At 32.0% G+C, this 12,009-nt stretch overlaps 1 protein-coding gene and 1 long non-coding RNA gene across 21 annotated transcripts in view; one reads left to right on the top strand and one right to left on the bottom strand.

The window, feature by feature from the left end:
* Positions 1-12,009, top strand: part of LOC127737426 (protocadherin Fat 4-like) — a 74,542-nt gene that overhangs the window by 18,329 nt on the left and 44,204 nt on the right. For 19 of the 20 annotated variants that reach the window (XR_007999484.1, XR_007999487.1, XR_007999490.1 and 16 more), the window contains exons 14-18: positions 1,769-1,930; positions 2,493-2,667; positions 3,963-4,111; positions 9,640-9,774; positions 10,396-10,638. Coding sequence is in view for 4 of the 20 variants with exons in the window: in XM_052248085.1 (XP_052104045.1) it covers positions 1,769-1,930; positions 2,493-2,667; positions 3,963-4,111; positions 9,640-9,774; positions 10,396-10,638 (864 nt within the window). In the remaining 16 variants the exon portion in view is untranslated. Of the gene's footprint in view, positions 1-1,768; positions 1,931-2,492; positions 2,668-3,962; positions 4,112-9,639; positions 9,775-10,395; positions 10,639-11,660; positions 11,685-12,009 lie in introns of all 20 variants that reach the window. The other variant, XM_052248083.1, reaches the window with a different exon arrangement.
* Positions 6,820-7,881, bottom strand: LOC127737428 (uncharacterized). The gene is made up of 2 exons (XR_007999498.1): positions 7,682-7,881; positions 6,820-6,961 (listed from the first exon to the last, which is right to left on the bottom strand). It is a non-coding gene; the product is annotated as an uncharacterized LOC127737428 (long non-coding RNA).

Here is a 12,009-nt window from a genome sequence, read left to right as displayed (position 1 = left end):
CTTTGTCTTTTACATTTCATTTATAAGCTATAAGTTTGTTTAGTTTTAAAAAAATCAAATTTTACAATCTCCTTTTATTAAATAAATGTTTTTAGTGATATCCTGATGTTACCCCTTAAATGTTTGGCATTAGGTGTAAACATTACACATACAATTTTACTTTACTGAAACAAAGGCTATTTTAACTTGAGTAGGTATTATATTTGTCAATATCCTGTACATTGGTGATAGATATAATGCCTGCCCATGTTAAAATGAGCATAGAGCATGGCATTATAGAATTATTTCGATTCTAATAGGAAAATTTATAACTTTTGTACTTCTAAGCAGACCTTCAAATAAGACATGTTTGAAAGGCAACCATTTTAATATGATGAAGCCAAAACCTTGTAGAAAACCTATTTCACAATTAAAAAAATAAACAAATACATGTAAAGTTACTTTTAGAATGATTTTATATAATTTCCTATGGAGCGATTACCAACAAAGCCATGCATTTTGATCTCCCTCTTTGTTCAAAATGCAACTGACATTGCAATTTCAATTGTAGAGTCAATCATGTGCACCCCATGTTCTATTTCATGTAGAACATGGCTTGTTATACCCCACGCAACGAGTTGCGGAGGTTATAATGTTTTTGACCCGTCCGTCCGTCCGTCCGTCCGTCAGTCTGTCAGTCCGTCAGTCCGTCAGTCCGTCAGTCCTGTTTCTTGTCATCGCAACTCCTCTCAAACCACACAACAGAATTTCACGAAACCTTTTTAGATAATAAGGACATACTATGTAGTTGTGCATATCGACAGGAAATTACGATTCAATTCTTTTTCTAGGAGTTACGCCCCTTTGAACTTATTTACTTTAATGTACTACTGCAACAGTTTGTCATCGCAACTCCTCTCAAACCACACAACAGAATTTCATGAAACCTTTTTAGATAATAAGGACATACTATGTAGATGTGCATATCGACAGGAAATTACGATTCAATTTTTTTTCCAGGAGTTATGCCCCTTCGAACTTATTTGCCCAATATACTACTGCAACCTTTTATCATCGCAACTCCTCTCAAACCACACAACAGAATTTCATGAAACCTTTTCAGATAATAAGGACATACTACGTAGATGTGCATATCGACAGGAAATTACGATTCAATTTTTTTTCCAGGAGTTACGCCCCTTTGAACTTATTTGCCCAATATACTACTGCAACCTTTTGTCATCGCAACTCCTCTCAAACCACACAACAGAATTTCATGAAACCTTTTCAGATAATAAGGACATACTACGTAGATGTGCATATCGACAGGAAATTACGATTCAATTTTTTTTCAAGGAGTTACGCCCCTTTGAACTTATTTGCCCAATATACTACTGCAACCTTTTGTCATTACAACTCCTCTCAAACCACACAACAGAATTTCATGAAACTGTGTAGATAATAAGGACATACTATGTAGAAGTGCATATTGACAGGAAATTATGATTCAATGTTTTTTTCTGATACAAATTTTTTTTCTTACACTTATTTTATTTCTCCAATGGCAATGTGGGGACGTGGGGTATGTGAGCACGCTCACTAAGGTTCTTTAATTTACAAAGTGAAAGAGAAACGTCATATTAGAATTGGACTTTTGGAGTTGCTTCAGCAAAACAAAGGTAGTCTACCATTATAAAATCCTCATTAAAACAAAGGTATGCTTGAGAACATGAATTAATCATATAATGCATACCGAAGGTCACTTTGTCTTGTATTATTGTTTTTGAAGGATGAGAAACGAGTATGTACAGCTGCAGTATTGGTTGGAGCAACATTAGACTATGAACTACTGTCTCGGTACACTCTGGTTTGTCAGGTGACAAATACAGATGGAAAGAATACAGTGGAAATGTTTCCTTTATCTCTCGTAGATGTCAATGAAGCACCAACCGTAAGTTCATACATATTACAAGATGGTTATTTTACTGGCATAAACCCATCCCTATCTGAAGAAGGGAAACCAGAAAAATTGTTTAGGCCTAAGATTTAAACATATGAACAAAACTGTCAAGAGTACATACTGTTAACCAACTAGCTTTTGTGAGCGATTTATTTATGTAGTTTTTGCAAATAGAAAAATAAAGAGATTACATGTATGTTAAACTTGAATCTTCTCTTGTATGAATACATATACAAACTCAGAATACTGAAAATAAATGATGAGTAGGCTGATGAGGAACAGCTAAACAAGAAAGAAATACAACAATTTTTCATATTTTTCATTTGAAAATAAATATTTATATATGACAGTCCTTTTCAAATGCCCGTAAAAGTATTAAAGAACAATATTTGTTTAAAAGTTTTAAGCTGTCAACAGTTATTTTATACATTGATGGGTGGATGTAATTGTTTTAAAATATTTTTGAAGACAACAATACAATTTCGAACATAAAACATTTTTATAGATTCACTAAAAAAAAATCTCATCAACAGAACATTATCTTATTAAACAGAAAATAGGTTATAGTGAAGACCAACCATCTGTTATTGAGAATATTAATGGTTTAACACTGGGCGTGTTCAGTGTTGAGGATCCTGATAACACAGATACCCACACATACACATTGACTAATGATGGGGGAGGAAAATTTACACTGACCCAGACAGGACAATTATCTATAGCAGATGGTACTATAGTAGCTTGATCTTTTCTTGGTTGTGGATATTAGTAGAAACTTTTATTTTTTATTGAATAATAATTTTTTAATTGGTACTCCCTTTTTTCTGTTCACCCTTTCTATTAAATTAGGTGCTCATATGGGTTTTGGTCTCTTTTTTTTCTTTTTTTATATTATGGGTTCAGTAGCTCTTCCTTGATAGATAAACCAATTAAATTAGCATACAGTGGTGAACATGAAATTGTGCAAGTCTGATTTTAATGTTTTTATGAAAATGTAATGTGACTGATATGTTGATTTGGCATTTAAGCAGTTTATTTTTTTTAACAAAACACTGATAATTGATTTAAGGTGGTACCAAACACCTTGACTAAAATTGATTTGGCTCGTTCAATTTTCATAAAATTTTGACAAAATATTTACTTTGACCCTTTGACAAAAATATAAAAATTTCAAAAAACTTGAACCACCACACTTGAGGCCCCTCATGGGGGTGTCCAAGTAATCACATAATCACAAATTTTTTGCCAATATAATCACATAATCATTAATTATATTTTTAAACAAGATAATCAAATAATCAAAAATACAGTCCTAGATTATCAAATAATCAAATAATCATGAAATATTTGGTCTGGTAATCAAATACTCACTTTAAAAACGGCCAAGTAATCACATAATCAAAACACCATGAGGAGGCTCACTTTATCGGAAAAATTTCATTGGATATATAGCAGTTTGACAAACACTAATTTTGATCATTGAGAAGCTTAATATTTCCTCAACTATAGAATGTGATTAAAACATTCAGCTGATTTTTACAGAGTTATCTCCCTATAGTGTTATGTACCACCTTAAATATTACATTTTGTTTATGTAAAATTAAGATAATTTTACGAAACATTTGATTTGAATAGGGGTCCTCAGTGACCAAGTGGTCTAATTGGTTCATCTACTTATCACTAGCCATTTATAACTGAGGTATTGAGTTGACCCCAGCATGTGGGAGATGTGTTTGTCTCTGATCTTAATTGACTAGGATTGGAGGTTTTCCTGCCAAAGGTAGGTTGTTCTCTCCTTGTACTCTGGCTTCCTCCATCAGTAAAAACTGGTTGCCACAATATAGCCAAGAGTACTGAAAATGGTGTTTAGCACAGTTCAGCAACATGTTCAGCAATAGTTCCTTTCATGGTGCACTGATTTTTTGTAACAGATCCTAATTGTCTTCTTCAATGATAATTTAATTCGATTTTAAAAATGTTATGTATTTTTTTGCATTAAACATGACTCATTTCGGCATTACAGGTGCTAATTTGGATTATGAAACACAGCCTTCTGTAGACATTGAGGTCAAGGTTACTGACAGTGGAAATTTAAGTCTGAACCAAAGATTTACAGTACTTGTGATGGATGTCAATGAAATTCCAATAAAAGTAGACCTGACAAACAACAAGGTATGATTTATATATACCAGGTAATACAAGGTATGATTTATATATACACCAGGTATTGCAAGGTATAATCTATGTATGATAGATATTGCAAGGTATGATTTGTGTGTGCCAGGTATTACAAGGTATGATTTATATATTCCATGTATTATAAGGTATAATTTATGTATGCTAGGCCTAACAAGGTACAATCTATGTATGCTAGGTATTAGAAGGTATAATTTATGTATATTAGGTATTAGACGATATAATTTATGTATGTTAGTTATTAGATGCTGAGACTACTATAACACAGAGATTGGTCACTATAGATTTATCGGATTATCTGAGTCTCCGGTAGTTAGCTACGTTATTTTAACGTAGTTTCGTATTCGACCGTAGCAGACGACATATATCACCTATCACTGAGAATACTATAACAGTATCGGATATTATTATTTTTCTTTTAAAAATAATTTAAAAACAAAATTGAATTAATCAAAAAAAAAAGAATATAGTTTTTATCTTTCAAATGCAGTTATCTCTATTCATATTTAAATTTTTGTTTTTAATCATTAATAATTTGTTAATAGTTTGTTATTATGCGGCCACTCTTGAAAATGTGAATGTGATTAATCTTATCAATCTTACAGTTACATTGTTTTGCTACACGTCCGTTAATTGTATCTAATATACAAATATTTTACCTGTAAAGACAGGTAGTCTCAAAAGCATGGGAGATGAATTTTGTTTCACAGCTGGGTGCCCAAGGTACACGAGGCTCCGTTTATTGCAGTAAACTTTTATTCTATACTTGTAAGGTATTTCACTGCTGAGTGCCCAATATACATGTTTATTGTAGTAAACCTTGTCAAATATCGTTGGTGCACTTGTGGTAGGATTCAGGAGGGTGTGGATGGGGTTTTATAGAATGGAGAAATAGGGGCAAAAAAGGTATAGAATGGAGAAAAATGGACCGACAAATAAAGAATAGAGAAGAGAAAATAATAAGTTATTAAGATTTAAAGAATAGAGAAAAATGGCATAGAAATTATAGGAAATAAAGAACCCCCATCCAGACCCTCATTCAGATTATCCAACGTACATTTTTTTTTTCAAACAAGTTTCAACCCCCCCCCCCCCCCCACTTTTTTTTAATTTTCGTCTGATAATTAGGTCAAGTTTTTGCAAACAATGTAATAAGCGGCGATCACAGAAGAGAGAAAAAATTTCATTAAAGGTAAATGAGTAATTTCCTTACGTAACAGATGAGCAAAGAGGTTATAACTGCAATGGATACATAAAGCAAACATAAGCCCTACAAATTATATATATATGTTCCCAAAATATCACTGGCATTTTCATTTTTCAATTCACAATGTCCAGTAACATTGATTTTTTATCTTGGGATGATAGTGATCTCAATCTTGATCTTTTACGTGGTGAATATACTGCATCAGATTTTGAATCTGAGGATGACTATACGTCCCTGCTGCAAAGACTGCAAAAACTACAAAAACTCCAAAAGAAGCATCAACCGCAAGTACATGTAAATCAGAACGAAGAAGCTTCAAAATTATGTGACTGAATAAACAAATTATCTCTATGTTAACATAAATAGAACCTCATTAGGGTAATTTACGATGACATTTTTTCAACACCAGAAATATGTGCCCTCTTTCAAAATCCCAGACAAGAAATTTTGTGCTTCAATACAGAGCCGTAAAGTTTTTGAAAATTTGAATATTGTCTATTGTTAAAGTGTCGTATGTTTTAGTTATATCGCTATGCTTTTTGTAACCCTAATAATTGAGCAACTCAGATGAAAAGAGTTGTGATTTGCTTTAGTTTTTTTAGCCACAGCAAATATAAATGTGCTTGTTCAATGTTTGGTGACATACCATGTTAATTGTTGTCTGCATGATGCTTTGTAAAAAGGTTTCCTATAACATTTTTTTGTTGGGTAACTGCTGACAGTTTACCATGTGAAAATTCTGAGAAGCCAAAAATAATGCGAAATGTATAAATAAGTAGCAATGTCAGATCTAAACAAGAATGTTAAATATGATAGCATATATTGATATCACCTTTCTGTAAATTCAACTTCGATTCACAACTGCTTGTCAGTGGCAAATATTTCATGTAGTCAGCCTGATTAAACCGAAATGAACTATTTTCAAATTATGTTTAAAGTTTGTTTTTATGTTATGTCGTTACACCAATGTCCCATGCTAGTGGTGGTGATGAGCGCCTAAAAATATTTAACATTGTCATTCTTTATGTGCCCGTCTCAAGTCAGGAGCCTGTAATTCAGTGGTTGCTGTTGGTTCATGTCCGTCATATTTGAATTTTCGTAAATTGCTTTGTTATTGTAGACACTTCGTTTTCTCTAGAGAATTGTTATATATTTTCCATGTCGGGGACTTTTGAAGCTGACTGCACGTTATAGGTTTTCTCATTGTTGAAGGTAATTACGGTGCATTCCAATAACTTACATCCACTTCATTGAACTTCATTTGGACTAAAGGAGTTGTCTGATGATCATTAGCAAAAATATATAAAAATCTCCTTAAAGTTTGCTTCAAGTGGCTATTCCTTTAATATATAAAGATGTGTGGTTACTTATTTTTTTTCTTTCATTGAACTGTTATCCAAACTGAGCGTGTTACACAATGTAGTGAATTTCAGCATTCCTGTCTTAGTTTTAATGTATATAATAATAAAAATGTATATTCAAAGACTTAAATATTTATTTCTCCATGTAAGACAAGCATGACAAATTCAATGAAATTAAAAAAAAATACTAAAAAAAGTCATTTCCTCCTGTAGTACTTCTCCCTTCTTCTAATGCATGATTTCTTTCTGGGGGTATTCCTACAATAAAGAATATATTAATAAATAAAAAGAAATAATGTTTGTCAAGTTTATAGCATAGGCAATTCACTATTTTTAAGACAGTAATCTGAGACTTGAGACTCAGCAGTAATTGACCAAACATGTCAATATGGATCAAAATAGTTAAACTGATAGAGGATGCAGACCAAAGGTGCATGTACTTTTTACATCATGTTTGGGTCAATTATTTAAAAAAATACGTCTATTTAGGAACTCATGATGTACTGGTATTTCACATGGTGACACATTTTCATTACATAGTATTATTATACTAGCATGTATAGACTGCATATATATTATCAAGGGAACCAAATATAAATCTAAATTTCTTTCACTAACAATACAAATTCACCTATCATACCTCATGTTGTGTGTGTGTGCAACTTGTCTCGTGTGTTTCTCAGTTCTGCAGCGGGAACTTACTGATACAGAAAAATTGGAATTTCATATAATTACAAATTTTACATCATTACATCGGTATTTACTAAGGCTTGCACATACATTATCCGGAAAACAGATTGTTCATCTGAATGTAAGTTATGGGTGAGTTGCTCATTGACCCTGTCCCACGGACTGGTAATAACTCGAGGTTACTTTCCGGTTTGGTCGGTAAATTCAAGTCTATAACTGCACTTATTTTATTTAAAGTGCTTATAAAACAACATTTATGAACATGTCAAATCTTATATTCAAACTTACCGGAACATAACACTCTTTATAAATCCACATTTGTTAATTATTATTTTCTCTTTCGCTGTCAAAAATGGCGGTCGAATCCTTCTTGTCAATCATTGCGAGTCACGTGCCGAGTCACGTGATCGAAGACTTACAATTAATTACTATTTGACTGGTCAGTACGGGAAGTGACCAATCTCTGTGTTATAGTAGTCTCAGTTAGATGCTATATTTTATGTATGCTAGGTATAAGAAGGTATAATTTATGTATGTTGGGTATTAGAAGGTATAATTTATGTATGCTAGGTATTAGAAGGTATAATTTATGTATGCTAGGTATTAGATGGTATAATTTATGTATGCTAGGTATTAGAAGGTATAATTTATGCTAGGTATAAGAAGGTATAATTTATGTATGCTAGGTATAAGAAGGTATAATTTATGTATGCTAGGTATAAGAAGGTATAATTTATGCCAGGTAATACAGTTTATAGTATAATAAATGAATGTGGCTAAATTAAACATACATTAAAAGAGCTTGCAACATTAAATGTGATATAAAGCCATGTCGTAATACCTGATAAATTTAAGTATTTTTTGCAATACAATCCTATACTAAATCATTGAATAATCTACCTATAAAAGTAGCAAATAGTCTTTTTGATTCTTTAGTAAAACCAATTATGACCTATAATTCAGAAGTAACATATTTGGATACATATATTTCTTTTCATAGAGCCAAAAACAGAGCCTTATTTTCAGGAAAACAAATTAATCAACTTGATTTTACAGACAAAACCCCTATTGAAAATATGCATCTTAAATTTTGTAAATCTACTCTAGGAATAAGAAAAAAATGCATCCAATTTAGGAGCAAGAGTTGAATTAGGAAGATTGCCTATAGAATTTTTATTAAAACACAAACCTTTTTATATTTAGCTAGACTATATAATAATAATATTAATCCATTGATAAAGGAAGCTTTTTCTCTAGCACAGTCTCTAGATTTCACTGGAACTTATTAATGGTATACATATGCAAAAAATATTGTTGAAGAGATTAATATTGACCTTAATATTCTTTCTAATTGTAAGGACATAAAAGATGTAAATAAAATAAAAAACGATATAAAGTTAAAAATGAAAAATAGATATGAAGATTTAATTGAAACTAAATTTGAAAACATTGATAATAAAAGTAAATTTTATCTATATAAAAAACTTAAAAAGGATTGCAAACTAGAATCTTATCTAAATATATCTAATTTTCAGATAAGGAGATTGATCACTAAATTTAGACTAAGTGATCACTCCCTCTTAATTGAAAAGGGGAGATATTTTAAAATCCCAAGAGAGGAACGACTTTGTCATAAATGTAAAATACTAGAGGATGAGAAACATTTTTTACTCTATTGTGATTATAATAAAACACTAAGAAATGCCTTTTTTGAACACATATGTACTGAAAATAATAACTTTAATAATTTAAATGAAGAAGAAAAAATTCATTATTTACTAAATCCATCAACGCCTTTACAAACAAATAAGTTAGGATCCTTCTTGAAAAAGTCATTAGCACTGAGGGCAGGGGACTCTTAACAGCTAGTTTGTTTTTATAAATTTTGATGCTGTTTTTATTGTGTTTGTTTGATATGTATGTATATATGTTTATTGTGTTAATACATGTTGGTCACAAACTGTAAAGTTTATACGACAATAAAATATTTGATTTGATTTGATATGATTAATCTGATTTCTGACTTTTTGAGTTAGAAGGAAGTTTATTTTATGCACAAAGTTAGATTTTGTTTGTCTTAAAGACACATGGATGTCTGTACATGCCTTGTGAAACAAAAAGTATTTGTTAACAGTTGAAAAAAACATGTATTACATGCAAAAAGACTGTGAGTTGGCTACCCTTACATAAGAACTGATGAGATTTGTAAACATTCAATTTTATTTACATCTGGTTCTGTTTTACAGGTTTTAGAAATGAGTGCAGTAGGAACAGTAGTGGGAAATTTAGTAACAGAAGATCCTGACAAAAACCAGACTTTTACATATGAACTGACTGACAATGCTGATGGCAGATTTGTAGTGGAAGGAAATGTTCTTAAGGTATCTGTAATATGATCGACCAATTTATTTATTGAGATTCAATCATCTACTTTCAGATTGTAATCTTCTGTAAACTTAATTATAATGTAAATATCTAAATGATGAATGGTTTGCCTCTTTATACACAAAGCAGTGATTTAATGGACATATATGAAATACTGTTATTACTATGAAATAGATTCTTTTTCTTTAAATACTCTTATTTACTCTTTTATACACCCGCTCAACCACGCTCCAAAGAAGAAGTAAACTGATTTATGTCTTTCTGTCTTTCCCATCAACAGAACTTCTTGAAATTTGGAATCAACCTTCAAATGAGCATGCTTTACAGTGGGATGTGTTTTTACATCCATCACTCATCAACTTCCTGTTTACCAAATACTTGTAGAAATTCAACTTCATCATTTTATAAACTTTCTTTCCAAATAAAAAATAGCAGAAACTTAATTCTATATTAATTGATGGACTGGCAAGTGTTTAGATAATTTTACCTTCCTTCTTCTTTTAGCAGGGAAAACTAGAAGTATAGAAATATTTATTCAGTTAATAACAAATATTTGTAAAATAAGTAATATGATGCAGTTGTAAACAATTAGATAAGCTCAAAAATGTAATAACTAGGTAAATTCCAAGGGAAAAGGTTGTGATACCAAAGGAAATGAGAATTGTCTACTTGACTTTGAATCTGATACCAGCCATAGTATTGGTGTCATGGTAACAGACGGTGGAAATCCACCAATGAGTAAAGAGTTTACTTTGACTGTGGATGTGGATGATGATAATGATTCACCTTATAACCTTGCTATGAAAGCTGAAAATTTGCCAGAAAATTTACCAACAGGAAGTAAAGTGGCCACACTAACAGTAAGTAAAATGGCTACACTAACTATAAGTAAAGTGGCTACACTAACAGTAAGTAAAGTGGCTACACTAACTGTAAGTAAAGTGGCTACACTTACCGTAAGTGAAGCGGCTACACTAACCGTAAGTAAAGTGACCACACAAAAAAAAGTAAAGTGGGTACCTAACAAAAATTAAAGTGGCTACACTAACTGTAAGTAAAGTGGCTACACTAACAGTAAGTAAAGCGGCTACACTAACAGTAAGTAAAGTGGCTACATTAACAGTAAGTAAAGTGGCTACACTAACCCTAAGTAAAGTGACCACACAAAAATAAGTAAAGTGGCTACACTAACCGTAAGTAAAGTGGCTACACTAACCGTAAGTAAAGTGACCACACAAAAATAAGTAAAGTGGGTAACTAACAAAAATTAAAGTGGCTACACTAACTAAGTAAAGCGGCTACACTAACAGTAGGTAAAGTGGCTACAATAACAGTAAGTAAAGTGGCTACACTAACAGTAAGTAAAGTGGCCACACAAAAAAAAGTAAAGTGGGTACCTAACAAAAATTAAAGTGGCTACACTAACTGTAAGTAAAGCGGCTACACTAACAGTAGGTAAAGTGGCTACTCTTACCGTAAGTAAAGTGGCTACACTAGCAGTAAGTAAAGTGGCTACACTAACAGTAAGTAAAGTGGCCACACAAAAATAAGTAAAGTGGGTACCTAACAAAAATTAAAGTGGCTACACTAACTGTAAGTAAAGCGGCTACACTAACAGTAGGTAAAGTGGCTACACTAACCGTAAGTAAAGTGGCTACACTAACGGTAAGTAAAGTGGCTACACTAACGGTAAGTAAAGTGGCTACACTAACCGTAAGTAAAGTAGCTACACTAACCGTAAGTAAAGTGACCACACAAAAATAAGTAAAGTGGCTACACTAACCTTAAGTAAAGTGGCTACACTAACCGTAAGTAAAGTGACCACACAAAAATAAGTAAAGTGGGTACCTAACAAAAATTAAAGTGGCTACACTAACTGTAGGTAAAGTGGCTACACTAACAGTAGGTAAAGTGGCTACAATAACAGTAAGTAAAGTGGCTACACTTAACAGTAAGTAAAGTGGCCACACAAAAATAAGTAAAGTGGGTAACTAACAAAAATTAAAGTGGCTACACTAACAATAAGTAAAGTAGCTACACTAACGTTAAGTAAAGATTTTACACTAACATGAAGTAAAGTGGCTACACTAACATCAAGTAAAGTGGTTACACTAACTAAGTAAAGTGGCTACACTAAGAGGAAGTATAGTGGCCACACAAAAATAAGTAAAGTGGCTAAACTAATAGAAAGTAAAGAGGCTACACTAACAGTAAGTGGCAACACAAATAGT

This window comes from Mytilus californianus, unplaced genomic scaffold (genome assembly GCF_021869535.1).
Source record: "Mytilus californianus isolate M0D057914Y unplaced genomic scaffold, xbMytCali1.0.p SCAF_4, whole genome shotgun sequence".
NCBI classification, from domain to species: Eukaryota; Metazoa; Mollusca; class Bivalvia; order Mytilida; family Mytilidae; genus Mytilus; species Mytilus californianus.
The sequence above is the reverse complement of the archived record's forward strand: the minus strand, read 5'-3'. Positions and strand labels throughout refer to the sequence as shown.